Source organism: Bos taurus, chromosome 13 (assembly GCF_002263795.3).
Source record: "Bos taurus isolate L1 Dominette 01449 registration number 42190680 breed Hereford chromosome 13, ARS-UCD2.0, whole genome shotgun sequence".
Lineage (NCBI taxonomy): Eukaryota > Metazoa > Chordata > Mammalia > Artiodactyla > Bovidae > Bos > Bos taurus.
This window is the reverse complement of record NC_037340.1, coordinates 28284769-28304392: the sequence shown is the minus strand read 5'-3', so window position 1 is coordinate 28304392 and position 19624 is coordinate 28284769. Positions and strand designations below refer to the sequence as shown.

At 39.8% G+C, this 19624-nt stretch overlaps 1 protein-coding gene across 2 annotated transcripts in view; it reads right to left on the bottom strand.

Annotated features, from left to right (window-relative positions):
- Nucleotides 1-19424, bottom strand: part of PRPF18 (pre-mRNA processing factor 18) — a 56123-nt gene extending 36699 nt beyond the window's left edge. The window contains exons 1-4 of one of the 2 annotated variants that reach the window (XM_005214176.5): nt 19223-19424; nt 2916-2993; nt 2774-2800; nt 147-251 (exon numbers count right to left, since the gene is read on the bottom strand). In XM_005214176.5, the coding sequence (XP_005214233.1) occupies nt 147-251; nt 2774-2800; nt 2916-2993; nt 19223-19288 (276 nt within the window). In that variant the 5' untranslated portion in view covers nt 19289-19424. The remainder of the gene's footprint in view (nt 1-146; nt 252-2773; nt 2801-2915; nt 2994-19222) is intronic. The other variant, NM_001075323.1, reaches the window with a different exon arrangement.
- Between the last annotated feature and the right edge of the window lie 200 nt (nt 19425-19624).

Genomic DNA, 19624 nt, shown 5'->3' with positions numbered 1-19624 from the left:
AACTAAACTAAAATACTGTGCTGGTCAGGTAAGTCATTTTATATGGGAAATGATGACATAAAAGTTACTAGAACTAGAGATAAATGCAATCCTGTGGAGATTCTTTTTTTTTTTTTTTTAAACAAAGCACTCATATATAAACTTACCTCTTGCCTAGAAAGAGTCATGGGTAATTTTTCCTCTGCCAGTTCAAGTTCTAATACTGGATTCGATGAAGTTAATGGTTTCTGGTCCTCATCTTTTGGCTGTATCTACATCAATAGCCAAAAGAAATGAAATTCTCCTTTTAAAATACAATATGGTTTATTTTAACATGTACCATTCTATACATTAGGTATCTATCAAAATGAAACATGTTTTACATATTGAAGGTTTTCTAAGTGTTCCTCTGAGCAAACAGCTCATAACTGACGTACATGCTTGCGGGAGCACAGGGACACCCGAGGAGACAGCATGCACCCTGGAAGCATTCTTGCTACAGAAGCGCGACAGAAGTTATTAATAAAATGGTTTCCGCAATCAAAAACTTAGAGGTTGAAACCTAGACTCATTTTCTCCCTAGACTCCAAGATTTTTACTTTCTTCTTGGAAACAATCAGCTTGCTTCTCCTCTTTGAGAAAATCATCTTACAGGGTTATTTGATCCTTGCTCTAGATTTAAAATGAAGACCAAGGAAAAAGAACTGCTTGATAACAAAAACCTGTGAAGCCTCAAGTGTCAGCTCTTTCCTATCCTGATTTTTGAAAGGTATATTCCAAGCGCACAGGAATCATCGCTGGATGTGTAAAAAAATTTCCCAATGCTCCACCGAACTTGCCCGTGAACTGAGCCACGAAGGAAAATAATGAAAACCAGCCACTCTCTACTCATAGCACACAGAGATGAGACTGAATACTGTTGTTCATATGAACCTGCAGGGAAAAAAATCTAACATTTTCTTGAGTCAGCTTCCCAAGTCACAGTTTAGGAAAACTGAGTTCAGCAGTTTATAAGTCCCACTGCTTGGTCTGTAAAAAGATACTGAAATGTGGTTTTCCAGTTGACCCTAAGACAAATCTAATATGTCAAAAGAAGATCCAAAAAAAATCAAAGAAGATCAACATTAAGGGAAACCATTCAGTTAAGAAAGGCTGTATGGTTACAATTTTATACTTGATGATTCCACACTTTAGGTTAAAGGTTATATTAATCAGTGTTAATAGTGATAACAGAAAATGTAAGTAAAAAACCAAACTTTCGCCATTTTCACAAACCAAATCAGCATCAAGTCTCAATAAACGGTAACTAGTTTTATAAGAGAATAAAAGCAACATGCTGTATTTTCACTACTACCAACAAGGACCCATTAAATATGCTTCAGAAAGAAAACCCTGTGCTTTCTTTTTAAGCATAAAAACAGGTATTTGTCCCAAAATCTCAGGATGGAAAGCATTTTCAATTATAAAATGGCAGTGAGTAGCCTTAAGGAAAAGACCTAAGACATTCTGTCAGCTGGACTCAACGTTACAAGCGGTATCTTTACAGCAATGACTTTGCTTCAGTGCTCTCCTCTATACTGGCAAGAAAGAACTGCTGTTTTAGCAAGAGCAATCTAAACTAAGGAAAACTGTCACTGTTTATTTTCCTACCTTATCAAAAAGTTAAAACCGTTCGAATCTAAGGATATGGGAAAGCAGCCGAGTCAGTGGACTAAACCAAAGGTAAGTGATTCTTATTTTACTTTAAGTGTGAGTTAGACAACGCTAGGCAAGCAAATAATGGGAAACCTTTCTGACTATCTATTCGACATTTAGATGGTTTTAAAACATATTTTAATTCCCTACACTAGAAGCAAATGAAATAGACATACTTAAGAGAAGTATCAAAATACCAATATAAACTTTCAAATTTTAGAAACCTATCAGAAATACAACTACAGTTTTAAAACCTACCCTCTCCCAAAAGTACAAAATGAAAGCAAATCCATATACATACCATTTGCATTCTTCATGCTTTCTTCTAGAAATGCTATGCCAGATAAAATTAATTTCCAGAACTTTCCCCATTACATGCACAAGAGTATTATTGTATAATCAATGTTTCACAAGCAAAGAGTCGATTTCAAATTTATGATTTGTCAAAAGTATTTCAATAGAACCTCTGAACTTTGTTTAAAAAATTAGACTAGATACAGTCATCTTTTAAAATAAATTAAACACAACTTCACCTTGTAACCTTTAACCCCTCCCAATAAAAACCCCAATACATTATTAACTAGGTAATCTCAAAGATAATTTTAGTCATGTTTCTAAAGTATTCAAAGTTTTCTAGAAACCTCATTTATTTCTAATATTTCAAGATCACATTTTCTATCCAGTAGGGTGAGCAGTGTTTGAAATGTGATACCTTATCATATAAAATGGCTATATCTCAGGCAGAGGTACTGAGGGCCAAAAGGGATTATTCACATTGCAAACATAAAACAATGGCTTAAAATATTCAGGAGAAAGCAGGGGAAATACCACTGCTGATACCACTGCTGCTGAATGAATAAAATGTTTTCAACCCTTTACAAATGGACTTTTATTGGGAGAGGTAGGGAAAGGAGTGGTGGTAGTGATGAAAATGAGGTAGTATCAGATCCAGGACTTAATTAAAAGGAAAAAAATTCAAGCTTTGATCTCAAGCCACTTCATGCTGTCCACAAAAAGCCAAACCATTCCAAGCCAAAGGTCATGCATGTATTTTCCTGAATTCAAGATAAAAGAAAAAAAAAGAAAAACAAAATCATACCTCTCCAGATGGCTTCTCATTTATAGGCTAATGTATAACATTGATAAATTGAACAAAGATCAATTGTTTTGTTACTTTAACAACAGCTATATAAATTTAAACTCAGAAATATATAATTTAACATAAAAGCAGGCATTCATACCTTGTAGCCACATCTTTCAAAATATGCTTCCTCTTCTTTTTTTGCAAGTTCACTACGCTTGAAATATTTTTTATTTTCCTATTGAAGAAAGAAGTAAGTTAATAATAACAGAAGTTTTAACTTTCCTATTGAAGATACAAGTAAGTTTCTTCCTACTGAAGAAAGAAGTTCAAATTTCATGTCTCTTGATCAACAACCTTGAAAGTTTTTCAAGAACTATAAAGTTTTTTAGGTCCCACAGAGATTATAGTGATTTCCTGAACACACCACCTGTCCACCCTGGTCTAAACATGAAGACATTTCTCTTGCAGCATCATTTTAACAGACATCATCCAACAGCACAGAGAAGGAACCAACCCCCTTTACCAAATGTTAACATTGTTTTGATTTAATTTCTTGGTGTTTTAGTTCAATTTCTACAAATGGATTAATTGTGAACCACATAAAATGTGATCCTTTAATTCTTTTCTCCTAACAGACCCAATCAAACAAAAATTATGGTAGCTTCAGCTGACATTTTAAATCTCATTATCAACAGACCTCCAAGGATGTGTCCACATTCTTTTTTGTCATCTGCAATCTTATTATAATGATCAGTTAACTGTATTTGTATTAACCAATTTTTAAAAATAATGTGGACATAGGATGGTTTTGGAGAGCTTCTCCAGTAAAAAGATGGTTCAAAGGTATTTGGTTTTAATATGACATGATGTTAAGAGACAAACTCAACCTACTGTGGCAGGGGAAAAAAGGTTAGCTCTTTCCATGCTATACATAAAATTATCCTGTTAAAAATGCAGACCCTTGGATCATTTCATAATGTATAAAACTATCAAATCACTATGTTGAACACCTGAAAGCCATATTTTATGTCAATTATAATGCAAAAAATACAGTTCCTCATTTGCAGGCTTGTTATTATCTGCAGTTCTGCCTCTTAGATACTATTTCACTGATGACTTAATTCAAATAAAGATACCATAACAATACCTCAATAATACCTCCACACATATATTTAGCCCCTCATAGTTCCAAAGCTCACTCAAGCAGTGATAATCAATAATGCTATACCCTGACAAGGAAGTTTGATGGTGAACAATGGAAAGATCACTTGCCACACTTGAACCCACTGCTCAAGCCTGGCACCAGTAAAACATCTAGGAGGTACACAGCAAACCACTTAAATATGTCCTCCCCAAAAATCTAAATCAGTCTCTTATCATACAACTTCCCAGAAACATAAAGAAGACAGGAAAAAGTTCAAACACCACAGGAAAGCAATCAAACACTAACACATTTCATAAAACTAGCCCCAGTTTCTCCAACAAGTTGACGAATTTAAAAAGTGGGGGACCTGAGGGAAAAGAAAATGTTTTCACTAAAAGAAACCAAGAGTCATAATAAATGCAATGAGTGGATTTTTGTGTGGACTTGATTTGAACAAACCAACTGTAAAAACATATGTATGTTTGTATTTTAATTCAACTGGGGATATTTGAATGTGAGAAGAGTATTTCATGGTATTATGGACCCAATTTTAATTTTGTTGAGTGTGATCTTAGTTCTATAAAGATATATTCTTATTTTCTAGAGTTACATGTGTTAGGGGGGAGGTAGATAGTTCATTATACAATGATCTATTTGTGTATATATTAAAAACAGCTTAAAATTAACAGGTTTTTCAAAGTTCATTCATTAGCTCAATAAATATTTACTGACTTATCTCATGCACCCCAAGTACAACTTTATAGATATAAAGAGGAAGACGTTACCCAGTGTAAGAAACTGATGGCATCATCTGAACATCAAAACTACTCTGGAAAAGGTGGATGCAAATAAAATTAATCCCACTGGAGAGGTGTGAAACCTGAGAATTAGAAAGGTCAGGTGACATTCCCAGAACTCAATAAGCCTCATGAATAACAGAGACAGGACTAAGACCTCTGGTCCTTAAATCCTTTGTGCTGATCCAGTATTCCATGTTACAGTTTCTCACGCCCAAAAGGCATTTCAGCATCGCAAACTGTTCCTTTTGACTATGTATAATAGAACATACTGGTCATATTTGAAATAAATGAATTGACAGCATGGACTGGTGGCCTCTCAGAAAGAGCTGGTATGTACAAAGAAAGTAACAGGACTCCCCAGGCCACGGACCATGGTCCAACCTTTAACTATGGAATCTTTTACTACCATGTCTCAATTCCAGTGAACATACCTACCAAAACCTTCAACCTAAAACATCCATTCCCAAAATGTAGACTTCTGGGGGTCCCTAAGACCCTTCCAGAGACTGCACAGGTCAAATTCATTTTCATAGCACTGAGCTGAATTTTAACACATAATACAGTGGTTTGCTGTGTACTTCCTTGATGCTTTACTGGGGCCAGGCTTGAGCAGTGCGTTCAGGTGTGGGAACCTGATCTTTCCATTGTTCACCATTAAGCTTCCTTGTCAGAGTACAGCATCACTGATGATCACTGCCTGAGTGAGCTGTGGAACTATGTGGCGCTAAATACCTGTGTGGAGGTATTATTGAGGTATTATTATGGTTACTGCTAATGAAGTAGGACAGTGTTATGAAAGTTCATCCAATTTTACATAAAAATAAAAGACACTTTTCATTTTCACCAAGAACTTTATTAGAAAACATATTCACTAACTGAACAAATTTTTTTGGCCAACCCAATACTAAGACATTATGTGTGCCACCCCACTGCCCTTTTCATTATGCTCAGATCTGCACTGATGGTACAGAAGCAATGGTGAAGAAAACTACTAGAACCTTGGTATAAACACTGTTGATGTATAGTAGTCACTTGTACTCACCACCATGCTCTTGCCAGAAAATAAAAAGGCCAGTTTCTCTGAATGTTTTGATAAAGAACAATTTTACTAAATCTTAACCCTTAACTATGTGCCCCTTTAATATTTGGTATGATGAAATGAAAGGAAATGAAACATATGAAGCACTTCTACTACATAATGAAGTAGGAGAGCCCTCTCAAAGAAAAACACTTGTGCAACTGGTTAATTATTCAGACTTGCATTTTTGGCAAACATTTTCTCAAAACTGAACAAAGCAATCTTGTCACCTAAAGGAAAACAATGACAGTATTTGTTGTCTATGATAAAATTCCACCTGTCAAGGGAAAATGAGAATGGTAGAAAAATGGTATCCCTCACCGTGAACTTGCTGGCTTCCTGACACATAAAGGCTCCATTGATGAAATCAGTGGTGATATTAACAAATGCGACTGTTAAAATACTGTCTAATGGAAAAATCAACATTTAGAAGATCAGCATAATTCAGCATAGCTGAGAAACTCATGATGTCACAAAGGCAAGATGTTATAAAACCATGCACAGGCAAAAGATTTAGGAGCAGAACAGACCAGAATACAATAGGTCTAGAACAGACCAAATCAACAGACTTTAATATCCAAAAGGTCCACTGATACAGGTCAGAACTAACTCTCAGCTAACCAACAGACTGGCTCCAAATAGGAAAAGGAGTACATCAAGCCTGTATATTGTCACCCTACTAATTTAACTTATATGCAGAGTACACCATAAAAACGCTGGGCTGGATGAAGCACAAGCTGGAATCAAGATTGCAGGGAGAAATATTAATAACCTCAGATATGCAGATGATACCACCCTTATGGCAGAAAGTGAAGAGGAACTCAAAAGCCTCTTGATAAAAGTGAAAGAGGAGAGTGAAAAAGTTGGCTTAAAGCTCAACATTCAGAAAACTAAGATCACGGCATCTGGCCCCATCACTTCATGGCAAATAGATGGAAACAGTGGCAGACTTTATTTTGGGGGGCTCCAAAATCACTGCAGATGGTGACTGAAGCCATGAAATTAAAAGACACTTGCTCCTTGGAAGAAAAGTTATGACCAACCTAGACAGCATATTAAAAAGCAGAGACATTACTTTGCCAACAAAGGTCTGTCTAGTCAGTTCAGTTGTTCAGTCGTGTCAGACTCTTCGCGACCCCAAGGAACTTTTTCCAGTAGTCATGTATGGAGGTGAGAGTTGGACTATAAAGAAAGCTGAGCACTGAAGAATTGATGCTTTTGAACTGTGGTGTTGGAGAAGACTCTTGAGAGTCCCTTGGACTGCAAAGAGATCCAACCAGTCCATTCTAAAGGAGATCAGCCCTGGGTGTTCTTTGGAAGGAATGATGCTAAAGCTTCAAGTCCAGTACTTTGGCCACCCCATGCGAAGAGTTGACTCATTGGAAAAGACTCTGATGCTGGGAGGGATTGGGGGCAGGAGGAAGAGCGGACGACAGAGGATGAGATGGCTGGATGGCATCACTGACTTGATGGACGTGAGTTTGAGTGAACTCCGGGAGTTGGTGATGGACAGGGAGGCCTGGCGTGCTGTGATTCATGGGGTCGCAAAGAGTCAGACATGACTGAGCGACTGAACTAAACTGAATGCATTATTTGCCCTAATTATTGTATTTATTATTTCCTTTTTTCCAGTAACTTCCACACTGGTTCCTATAGTTCCTTCCTTTATTGTTTCAATTTCAGGATTTTGTCAATTTCTGTTAAAGGAGGTTTTTTTTTTAATTAAGTCATTTCTATACTTTTATAAATGAAAAAAGCAAGTGCAGAAGAATGAATCTAGTATGCTGCCATCTTTATTTAAAAAGGAGAAAAGACACACCTTTGCTTCTTCACATTTGCTTCTAAAGCATGAAATAACTACAGGAGACCCCAAAGCTGACAATGTTGGCTGCTTTGGAGGAGGTGAACTGTTGGGGCACATGGGTAAGAAGGAAACTTTTTACTGCTCACCCATTAGTATGTTTTGAATTTTGAATCATTTGAATGCGTTATCTATTAACAATAAATTTAATTTTTGAAAACTAGTTTGCTTCTCATTTTAAAAAGTTATATTGGGAAAAATGTAGGTGTTTTTCTTCTTACTATGCGACCCTTCACTTCAGGGCAAAAGAAGGTCGTCCAAAACAAAAGGTTCCCTGCCAGGTTTCACTATCACCCTGCACACTTTTTGTTTAGAAACAAAACAGCAGTTTGTAAGGAAAGGAAGTCAAGCGGTGATTTCTATTTAAAACATTTTCTAAGGCACACTGAACACCAAACGAACATAGGAGAGCTACGTTCACGACACAACTGACACTGCAGTATTTTACAACCTGAGATTAGTAACACATCCCCCTTCATAGGTAACTCGGCAGGATAGAGACCTTGCCCAAACTTAAAGAGCCCTCTGCAACGGAGCCCCAGTGAACTTCAGGACTTGTTAACTCCTTTTACGAAGTTAGTTTCCTTTCTAGCTATATTCCAAATCTTTGAACTCTACGTTTGCTGACTCAATGACAGAATATACAACACAGCCCTACAAACACAATCCTGAAAGTGGCTGGTAGCGATTTTAAGACAGCATGTGAACTGAAGGTAAATGTGTGTTCCCTCCTAAAGCATCTGAACTCTCCATTTGGACCTCTCACTCCAGCAGATTTTAAAAACAAGTTGAAGAGGGTATACATAAAAAGCACTTCTTTTAAAGACAGAGCCTCATTCCTGCATGGTGCTTCACACATGCTATTCTTGGGCTTTGTCCAAGTTGTACTGTCTGGATTATAAACCTGAGATTCCCGGGCCTAAAGAGAACAAATCTTTCTACCACATCACCTGAACCTCCAGCCCACACTAATGAAGAAGAGTCAAAACTAAAAACCAAATGCAACATGACTGTTGCATTAATTAGAATCATCATTCCTTCCATCAGATTAAGATTTTTAGTGTTTACAAAAATGAATATCAAACACAAACATCATAAGAGTTCTACAAAAAGACACTGGAGAGCTAACAAATACACAGCCTGAACACCCAAAGCAGAACGTGAGAAATCACGAACCATGTGACAGGGTCAGTTTCCTGCTGAAGAATGGAAATAAGCCGTAAAGAGTATGGAGTAACAAACCCAATGGTTGGGCACCCAAACAGAATTTAAAGAGATATAATACTTTTCAAAGTGTAAGAACTATAAACTGTCAAGGGATCCTGTTAGCTAGGCAATATATTTTCTCAATGATGCCATCCAAAGTAGAAAACTATACCAAAATTTACCTTGCACAGGTGAATTCTATGTACTTCATAATTATATATATTTGTATCGCCATATGGGGGCTTCCCTGGTAGCTCAGTTGGTAAAGCATCCACCTGCAATGCAGGAGACCCCAGTTCAATTCCTGGGTCAGGAAGATTCGCTGGAGAAGAGATAGGCTACCCACTCCAGTATACTTGGGCTTCCCTTGTGGCTCAGCTGGTAAAGAATCCACCTGCAAAGCAGAAGATCTGGGTTCAATCCCTGGGTTGGGAAGACCCCTGGAGAAAGGGAAGGCTACCTGCTCCAGTATTCTGGCCTGGAGAATTCCATGGACTCTACAGTCCACGGGGTCACAAAGAGTTGGGCATGACTGAACGACTTTCCCTTTTTTCATATCACTATATATAAAATTAGACAAAAATGTATGTAAGAAATAAATGCCAATCTTACACAGGCTCCTTAATGAAGAAGTTAAACATACACTTACTGTATTATCCAACCATTTCACTCCCAGGCATTTATTCAAGAGAAATCAAAGTATATGTCCAAACAGAAACCTGTACACTAATGTTCACAGCAGCTTTATCATGATAGCCAAAAAATGGAAACAACTCAAATGTCTATCAACAGGCTAACGAATAAACAAATTGGGGGTATATCCATACAATGGTAGAAGACTGTACAGTAACAAAAATAATTAAATCCTCATACAAATGCATGAATGAATCTCAAAATTAGACTGAAAGAAAGCAGATGAAAGAGTTTGTATTAAACAACTCTGCATAAAACCCTAGAAAGTGCAATCTAAGTAACAGAAGGCAGACCCACAGTAGTCTGTGGAAGGGTGGTAGAGCCCAGGGAAGGGGAAGAAAGCAGGCTCACAAGGTGCACAGGGAAACCTTGGGGTGAGGCAGACATGTTCGCGCTCCTCACTGTGGTGGCGCCACCACTGGCGCAGGCGTGGCGTAACTCACTAAGCTGTGCACTCTAAATGCGTGCAGCTTACCGTGCGTCAAGGGTACCTCAATAAGGCTGCTTAAATAAGCAGCACAAGTGGAAGCAGCCTACGTGTCCACCAGTAAGCACGTGGATAAAGAAGATGCGGTACTTAAACCACAGTGAAATACTACCTAGTCATAAAAAAGAACAAAAGTTTGCCGTCTGCAGCACCATGGATGGACTTGGAGGGCATGTGCTAAAAGAAACAGGCAGAGAAAGACAAATTTATGTGGAATCTAAAAAGTACAACAAACTAGTGAATATAAAAAAGACAAAGCAATCTCACAGATAATAGAGGACAAACTGGTGGTTACCAGTGGAAAGGGTGGATGGCCAATATAGGGGTAGGGGAGTAAGAGGTACAAACTATTCCGTATCAGCTACAAGGACATACTATACAACACAGGGAACAGAGTCAGCATTTTATAATAACTGTAAGTGGAACAGAACCTTTAAAATTGTGAATCACCCTACTGTATACCTGGAACTTATATAAGTATAGCAACTATACTTCAATTAAAAAAACAAAATTAAACAGAGTGTTAGCATTTACACTGCCTGACTTTACAACTCACCAAACGGCAACAGCAATCAAGACAGCGAGGCACTGGCATACAGATCAACAAACAGATTAGGACAAGAGAGCAGAGCAGAACAGAGCCACACAAACTATTACTGATTTTTGATGATACCAAACCATCCAAAGAGAAAAGAAAAACATTATCAACAAATGGTGCTGGAACAAATGGACATCCAAATACAATAAACCACACCCCTGCCTCACATCATACCAAAACACTGATTCAAAAAATTTTTGTTTTTGTAAAAGATAAAACTATAAAGCTTTTAGAAGATATTATAAGAGAATATCTTACTCTCTTGAGTAAATGCTTAGGAGTAGAATAGATTGATCACTCAGCAGGTCTATGTTTTACTTTTAAGAAACTGCCAAACTGTTTTTCAATAGGTTACGCTATTTTATATTTCCAGATACGATACACTCAACATTAATCATGAAAAATTGATAAGCTGGACGTCATCAAAATTAAAAACTTTTAAGAAGATGAACAGAAAACCCACAGTCTAGAAAATTCACAAAACATACTGACAAAGGAGTGATATCCATGATATATATAAAGAATTCCTTGAACTTACTAAGGTTAAACCAACCAATCCAATTTTAAAATACGCAAGTAATTTTAAGCCACATCACAAAAGATATACAAATAGAAAAACACACAAGACCTACTTAATATTAATTCTCAGGGAGATGCATACTAAAACCAAAATGAGATATTACAATACATCCACCAGATTGGCTAAAGTTAGACTGAAGCACAAATTGCTGACCCAATGTCGAGATCTGAACCGTCTTACTTTGCTGGTGGAGATGTGACACAGTCTAACCTCTCTGGGAGAAGTTCTAACGGCTTTCTACGAAACTAAACACGTAACGAACACCATGACCTAGCAATTGCACTCCCCGGCATTTTCCTACAAGAAATGAAAACATAAGGCTTGCACAGGGACTTCCCTGGTGTTCCAGTGGCCAAGGCAGAGGACACAGGTTCAATTCCTGATCCAGGAAGGTCCCACAGGCCGCGGCACAACTAAGCCCATGTGCCACAACTACTGAAGCCTGCGAACCCAAGAGCCCGAGCTCTGCCACAGGAGAAGCCACTGAAATGAGAAGCCCGTGCACCACCACTAGAGAAAAGCGCAATAAAGACCCAGCGCAGCCAAAAACAAATCAGTGACAAAAAAATAAAAGACTTGCACAAGAGGGTCCATAGCTAAACCCTAGAAACAGCCCAGGTGACCATCCGCAGGGTAACAGATCAACAGATCGGAACATGTGTGCAACACAATACTCCTCAGCAATAAAAGGAACAAACAACTGACACACTCAACAACACGAATAAAATTCACATTATTCTGATTAAACACAGTGGGTCATACAAGAGTCCACAGTATGATCTCATTTACGCGAAGTTCTAGGGCAGGCAAAGCCAATGGATGGCGGAAAGAAAGCGAAGCAGCAGTTGCTTCTGGGGATGGCAGAGGCTGACTGCAAGGTGGAATGAAGACGATGTTCTGTACCTTGATACACACAGGGTCACACAGCTGCGTATGCATTTATCAAAAACCACTGAGTGGGACACTTACGATTTGTGTGTTTCTTCATATGTATAGACAAACACTGTGAACACTAGTCAATGAAAAACATGTCAAATTATATTCTGGCAATTTTAAATACTTAAGGTAACGTGTAACAATGTCTGTAAATTAATCTGAAATGCATCAAGATCAGTACCTTGGCTTCAAGACCCTGTAAGCAGCTGGAAAACACTCATCTAAAGAGCCATCTTTGGTCATTTCAAGCGGTTTCCCAGCTTTTTATGGTTCATCTGTTTTAGGTGAAATGGTAACGACTTAGCCTGTGTCTCTTGTCAAAGTGTGGAAAAGCTGCCTTCCACTATTCTAAAATGCTCTGCCTGTTTTACTGTCCTGAGGTAAAAGCAGTTTCTGCACTGCTAGATGGATTGACGAATGGATATACAATGATGGACAGATGGACAGTCGAAGAATAAAGCAAATATATTAAAATGTTAATCGCAGATTTAATGCAAATCTAGATGGCAGGCATATGGGTGTTCACAGTACAATTATTTTGAGTGTTCTGTACATTTAAAAGCTTTCACAGTGAAGTTCTGAGGAAAAACTTCTTTGCAGGAGATGTCAAGACATGGTACCAACATGACAAATTCCCTTCCACGCCGTTTTCTAACTGTACCAAAAAACCTGTGAAAGGCCCCTCACCAAGCGCTAAAGAGAGAAAGGTGTTAGAGAGTTTTATAGAAGGCTGTGGGAATGAAGGGAAAGTGTGAATATAGGCAAGCTGAAGGACTGAAATAAATGAAGAAGGGTCAGCACAGTTGGGACAGCTGCCTGGGGCTAGGGATTAATGGGCACAGAGATGTTCCCCAGCCCAGAAAGAACTAGTTCTTGACCTTTTTGAGTCAAAGATCCCTTTAATAATATCATCAACAGGAGGAGGCAACGTGGGGTCACAGATATACATACATGCTAAACTTTTTATTTATATACCATACCAGAAATGGCATGGACCTAACAGAAGCAGAAGATATGAAGAAGAGGTGTCAAGAATATACAGAAGAACTATGCAAAAAAGATCTTCATGACCCAGATAATCACGATGGTGTGATCACTCACCTAGAGCCAGACATCCTGGAATGTGAAGTCAAGTGGGCCTTAAGAAGCATCACTAGGAATAAAGCTAGTGGAGGTGATGGAATTCCAGTTGAGCTATTTCAGATCCTAAAAGATGATGCTGTGAAAGTGCTGCACTCAATATGTCAGCAAATTTGGAAAACTTAGCAATAGCCACAGGACTGGAAAAGGTCAGTTTTCATTCCAATCCCAAAGAAAGGCAATGCCAAAGAATGCTCAAACTACCGCACAATTGCACTCATCTCACACGCTAGTAAAGTACTGCTTAAAATTCTCCTAGCCAGGCTTCAGCAATACATGAACTGTGAACTTTCAGATGTTCAAGCTGGTTTTAGAAAAGGCAGAGGAACCAGAGATCAAATTGCCAACATCTGCTGGATCATAGAAAAAGCAAGAGAGTTCCAGAAAAACATCTATTTCTGCTTTATTGACTATGCCAAAGCCTTTGACTGTGTGGATCACAAAAAACTGTGGAAAATTCTGAAAGAGATGGGAATACCAGACCACCTGATCTGCCTCTTGAGAAATCTGTATGCAGGTCAGGAAGCAACAGTTAGAACTGGACATGGAACAACAGACTGGTTCCAAATAGGAAAAGGAGTATATCAAGGCTGTATATTGTCACCCTGCTTATTTAACTTATATGCACAGTACACCATAAGAAACACTAGGCTGGAAGAAGTACAAGCTGGAATCAAGATTGCCGGGAGAAATATCAATAACCTAAGATATGTAGATGACACCACCCTTATGGCAGAAAGTGAAGAACTAAAGAGCCTCTTGATGAAAGTGAAAGTGGAGAGTGAAAAAGTTGGCTTAAAGCTCAACATTCAGAAAACGAAGATCATGGCATCCGGCCCCATCACTTCATGGCAAATAGATGGGGAAACAGTGGAAACAGTGGCTGACTTTATTTTTGGGGGCTCCAAAATCCTTGCCGATGGTGACTGCAGCCATGAAATGAAAAGATGCTTACTCCATGGAAGGGAACTTATGACCAACCTAGACAGCATATTAAAAAGCAGAGACATTACTTTGTCAACAAAGGTCCGTCTAGTAAAGGCTATGGTTTTTCCAGTGGTCATGTATGGATGTGAGAGTTGCACTATAAAGAAAGCTGAGCGCAGAAGAATTGATGCTTTTGAACTGTGGTGTTGGAGAAGACTCTTGAGAGTCCCTTGGACTGGAAGGAGATCCACCCAGTCCATCCTAAAGGAGATAAGTCCTGGATGTTCATTGGAAGAACTGATGTTGAAGCTGCAACTCCAATATTTTGGCCACCTGATGCGGAGAGCTGACTCATTTGAAAAGACTCTGATGCTGGGAGGGATTGGGGGCAGGAGGCGAAGAGGATGACAGAGGATGAGATGGCTGGATGGCATCACGGACTCGATGGACATGGGTTTGGGTGGACTCTGGTAGTTGGTGATGGACAGGGAGGCCTGTCGTGCTGCGGTTCATGGGGTCACAAAGAGTTGGACACGACTGAGTGACTAAACTGAACTGAAACTTTTTCTAATATTTCAAAGAGTTGATGGGAACTCTGAAGTCCATCCAAAGGCTCCACTTAAGAACAGATGGTAACTGAAACTGAAGGGGAATATGAAATTCAAATAAGAGAATTTGGGGGGACTTCCCTGGTGGTCCAGTGGTTAAGACTCTGTGCTTTCAATGCAAGAGGTGCGGGTTCAACCCTGGCCAGGGAACCAAGATCCCACATGTCACGCAGCCCAGCCAAGAAAAGTAAATATATATGCATACATATATGTATGCATATATATGAGAATTTTCAATGTGAAGTAGCCAAGGCCTAAACTTTAAGGAAAACCAACATTTAAGGGATAAAAACCAAACAATAAAAAACAAGAAAAGAGAAGCCTCTAAAGGAGATCAGAAATAAGTAGCCTGAAAAGTAGATGCAAATGCAGGACACTGTGGCATAAGAGGCCAAGGGAAGAGTGGAGAAGGTGGACCAGTCAAGTACAAATGCTCTTGCGGTTAAGAAACCATGGCAGTCACTGTGGCCCCTGATTAGGAAGGATTCAGTGTAACTGCCAGGGCAGAAATCAGGTTAAGGAGTAAGTGAGAAATAGAATTTAAGAAGCTTGGCTGTAAAGAAAAAGGACAGCTGTGTGGGTTTTTTTTTTTTTTTTTTTTTTATTCTTAATAACAGTTGTGTTTAAAAAACAAAAAAAGGAATGTACATATGTTTGTTCAAACATACATACAGCACTGAAACATTCATACACACATCATGTGTGTTTCACTGCTTCTAGAGATGAGCCAGTAGAGAGATTAAGACACAGGAGGAAAGGAGACAAGTGATATTTAGGTTCTGATGACGCTAATAAAGATGAGAGTTGGGCTCCAACATGTAAGTGGAAGGTGTGACCCAACATACAGCCAATACCTCATCCACTTTCACAGGAGAAAGGTGAGGAATTTATTGACTGATGGCTTCTCTTTATAAAACTGAAAGTAGGTTCCTTACAGTAAAGGATGAAACATTATTAAAAAAAAAAAAAAAATCCTCTGTGGCACAGTGTAGTACCTTGCACAGAGGAAACATTCAATAAATATTGGAAAAAACAAAGCTAAAATTCTACACAAAGTCCATCTTCCAAACTGCAACTCATAAAACTGCTAATTAAGCCCCACTGAGTGCTGTAGTGGCCTGGCTTTCCACGTGAATGAGGCTTTGTGTTAAATGAAGGTTCACCAACACCAGGGCTCCAAAGCACTGGCATTCTAGCAACAGGGAGGCCGAATTTACCTCCACGTAGTTACACCTGGCAGAGCACTGAACACGGGACAGGAGGCCGCTTTAGAAGCTCCTCCAGTTCTGAAAAGGGGCGCTCACAAGCTAAGTATTTACTATATTCAGCTACTGGACTAACAAGAAAAAGCTGAGGGGCTTCCCTGGTGGCTCAGTGGTGAAGAATCGACCTGTCAATGCAGGAGACATGGGTTTGATCCCTGATCCAGAAGATCCCACATGCCAAGGAGCAACGGAGCCCACTGAGCCCAAGTTCTAGAGCCCAGAAGTCGCAACTACTGAAGCCCGCACACCTAGAGCCCGTGACCTACAAGAGAAGCCACCGAAATGAGAAGTCCAAGCACTACAACCAGAGAGCAGACCCCACGTGACAGCACTACAGAAAAGCCCTCGCAGCAACGAAGACCAGCACGTTCTAAATGCTGCCAGAATTTAAAATTGATTAATTTAAAAAAGAAAAAGCTGGGACACCAAGCTCCATACAGGATGGATAAACAAGGTCCTACTGTATGGCACAAAGGACTGTAGTCAATATCCCATGATAAACCGTAATGGAAAAAATATGAAGAAGAACATATATAACTCAACAATTTTGCAGTAGAAGTCACAGCAGAAATTAACACTACATTGTAAAATGACCAAAGAGGAGGTGGCGCTTCTGGAAAAACAGTACAATAGAAATGGGCATTTCCCAGCTACAGAAAGGGTAGTGAAAAGGATTCACCGACCCACGACCAGAAATTGTTTAAAAAATGAAACAGGACAACGGATTAAAACAAAGAAATGTATGACAGAATCACATGTACTTACGATAGGAAATGTTGCATGAAACTTTTTTCATACATATCAGATTGAAATATAGATTTAATTCTTACTATGCCTGGGGCGGTGGGAAGTTTGAAAGTTACTGACAGACACTATGATACAGAAAGATAAAGGCTATAAAGCAAACAATTCCGTATAAAATTATACGGCGGCAAAGCAAATGACGGTCTCCCCAGGCATTAAAAAGAAAAAGTGTCCAGTCTGGGCTTCCCCCATAGCTCAGTTGGTAAAGAATCCACCTGCAATGCAGCAGATCCCAGTTCAATTCCTGGGTCAGGAAGATCTGCAGGACAAGGAATAGGCTACCCACTCCAGTATTCTTGGGCTTCCCTTGTGGCTCAGCTGGTAAAGAATCCGCCTGCAATGCAGGAGACCTGGGTTTGATTCTCTGGGTGGGAAAGATCCCCTGGAGAAGAGAAAGGCTACCCACTCCAGTATTCTGGCCTGGAGAATTCCATGGACTGTATAGTCCATGGGGTCACAAAGAGTCTGACTCCACTGAGCGACTTTCACTTTCACTACACACATTGCCCTACGTTATGCAGGAGAACTCACCCACGCAGTGGGGACTGAGATCCACCCCAGAGCCAGGAGAAAATCACGCAACCCTCAGCTTCATCATCTGTGGGAAGAGCATACTAACTGCCCTATGTACCAAGCAGAGTTGCTGTAAAGCTCAAATGAGAAAGCATACTATGGTGCTTTGAAAAACACAAATTGTGTATGTTAAAGTAATTTAATTCTTAGATTAACCCTATGAACACCAGTTCTATGTTCACAGGTGAAGATAAACAGCTGGTCTGCAGTGGTTAAGGGAGTAAGCTTTAGAGTGGAAGAGGAGGAGTCCAATTCAGGCTCTCTCTCTTGCTAGCTGTGCAGTTCTGTGTCAATCTGTAAATCAACCTAGCTTCTGTTAGTTTCCATTTCCTCATCTGTGAATGGGAGCAACAAGTAACTTTATGGAATTGATGTACAAATTAAACAAGGTGTCAGATATGAAGCCTTCTGCATACTGCCTTGCAGATTACTAACTGGAACTATGACTTTCAGTATTTTAATCCCCATCTCATGTATGTTCCTTTGCTGGCCCTAATTGGGAAATCAATCTTACCTCCTGACCAGGGATATCTGAGTAATTAAATCAACTATCAAATTACAAAATTAAAGACATACTAGAAAAAGTTTATATATGATGATAAATTAAGAACAATTACAAAAAAAAAAAACAAAAAAAACAAACAAAAAAAAGAACAATTACGTAGAATCAGTGTTTATAATTAATCATGTTTAAAGGTTGGTCTATTTCCAAGACAAAGAACCTGATTATGCAAATAAGCAGGTTGTAAACCCTGAGAATGCGCTGAGCTTTTCCTGATTCCATTTTCCCCGAAAATATTTTGTATTTCAACACCTGGCCCTTTCTAACACCCACTGTGCATTCCAACATCTAAATTAGCTTTTTCAAATACTCCAGAAACCACTCATCAAAGGTAAAAGGCCCCCAGTTAAGAGATGAAAGTACCAAGTTACAAGTATGAACAAGCTCTGCTCCACACCATTTGCTAAATAACACTCTAATTAGATCCACTTTATTATTTTTTAAAGTTTCAATGATTATGAAACCTCCATCTACCAAACTAACAATCCCAATTTACACTACATCAAATACTTAAGTCAGGTGTTCTCAGAGTGGAGTAGTCCACAAGAGCCCCTGGGGTCGTTAAGACCCTCTGAGAGGGTCTCTGAGGTCAAAACTATTCTCAGTACTCAGGTATTATTTGCCCGTTCACTCTGTTACATTGACACTGAGAGTGAAAAGTGAGTCTCCTGAAGACTTCACAACCATCAAGACAATAGCACTAAACTGTACCAGCTGTCAGATTCGTCCATGCTGAGCACTAATGGAGTGGGGGCAGTTTCACTTAACTACCTCCTTGAAGTTGTAAAATTATTAATTTTACTAAGTCGTGGTCCTTAACCACATCTTTTTAATATCCTGTGCGACAAAACAGGAAGTACACATAAAGTGCAAAGCCTTCGTAAAACGACAGAAGTGAACGACCAGAACTGGGGCGGTTCGAAAAATACCGACAGACGGGAATCGGTGTGAGGGACAGCTGGGGGAAAGAGAACTGCCAAAGTCTCGGGTTTTCCTGCAATTCCCACACTTCCATCCCAAAGGCTCCCGAGTGAGTGCCAAGGGCACAGTGGGTCTAGCTGCGGCCTCTCTGGGGCCGCGGCGGGGTTCTGGCTGAGCCCCACCCAGCAAGGACCCTCTCAGCACCGTTCCCCTCTCCCCAGGCCCTCCCCGACGCACTCAGCTCCTCCGTCGCCAACGCCCACGACCCCAAGGCTCCTCACCACCAACAGGTTCCTGTCCTCCACCAGCTGCCGCTTCCGGAGGATCTCCGATTTCAGAACGTCCATCTTGCTGTCCGGGTTGAAGCTGTCTCAAGTTTTCTTTCTCCCGCTCCAGCTCTCTAGACCAAGACTTTTCACCCAGCCAGCCGCCACTAACCTACTTACACACAACCAGCCCAAACACCGGAGGACAACAACTGACAGGGCGGCTTCCGGCGGAAGCTGAGGTAAGCGAGAGGAGGGGAAAGAGCGCTCCAGGGCTCCTATTATTTACGTAGTCGCTGAGGGCCGGCGCCCCCTGGCGGCCCTCTCCGACAGCGTGCCTATAGTTTCCGCGGAAATACGAACAAACATGGAAAATACGAACACGAGTCTTCTAAATGGATGCTGCATTAAAAAAAA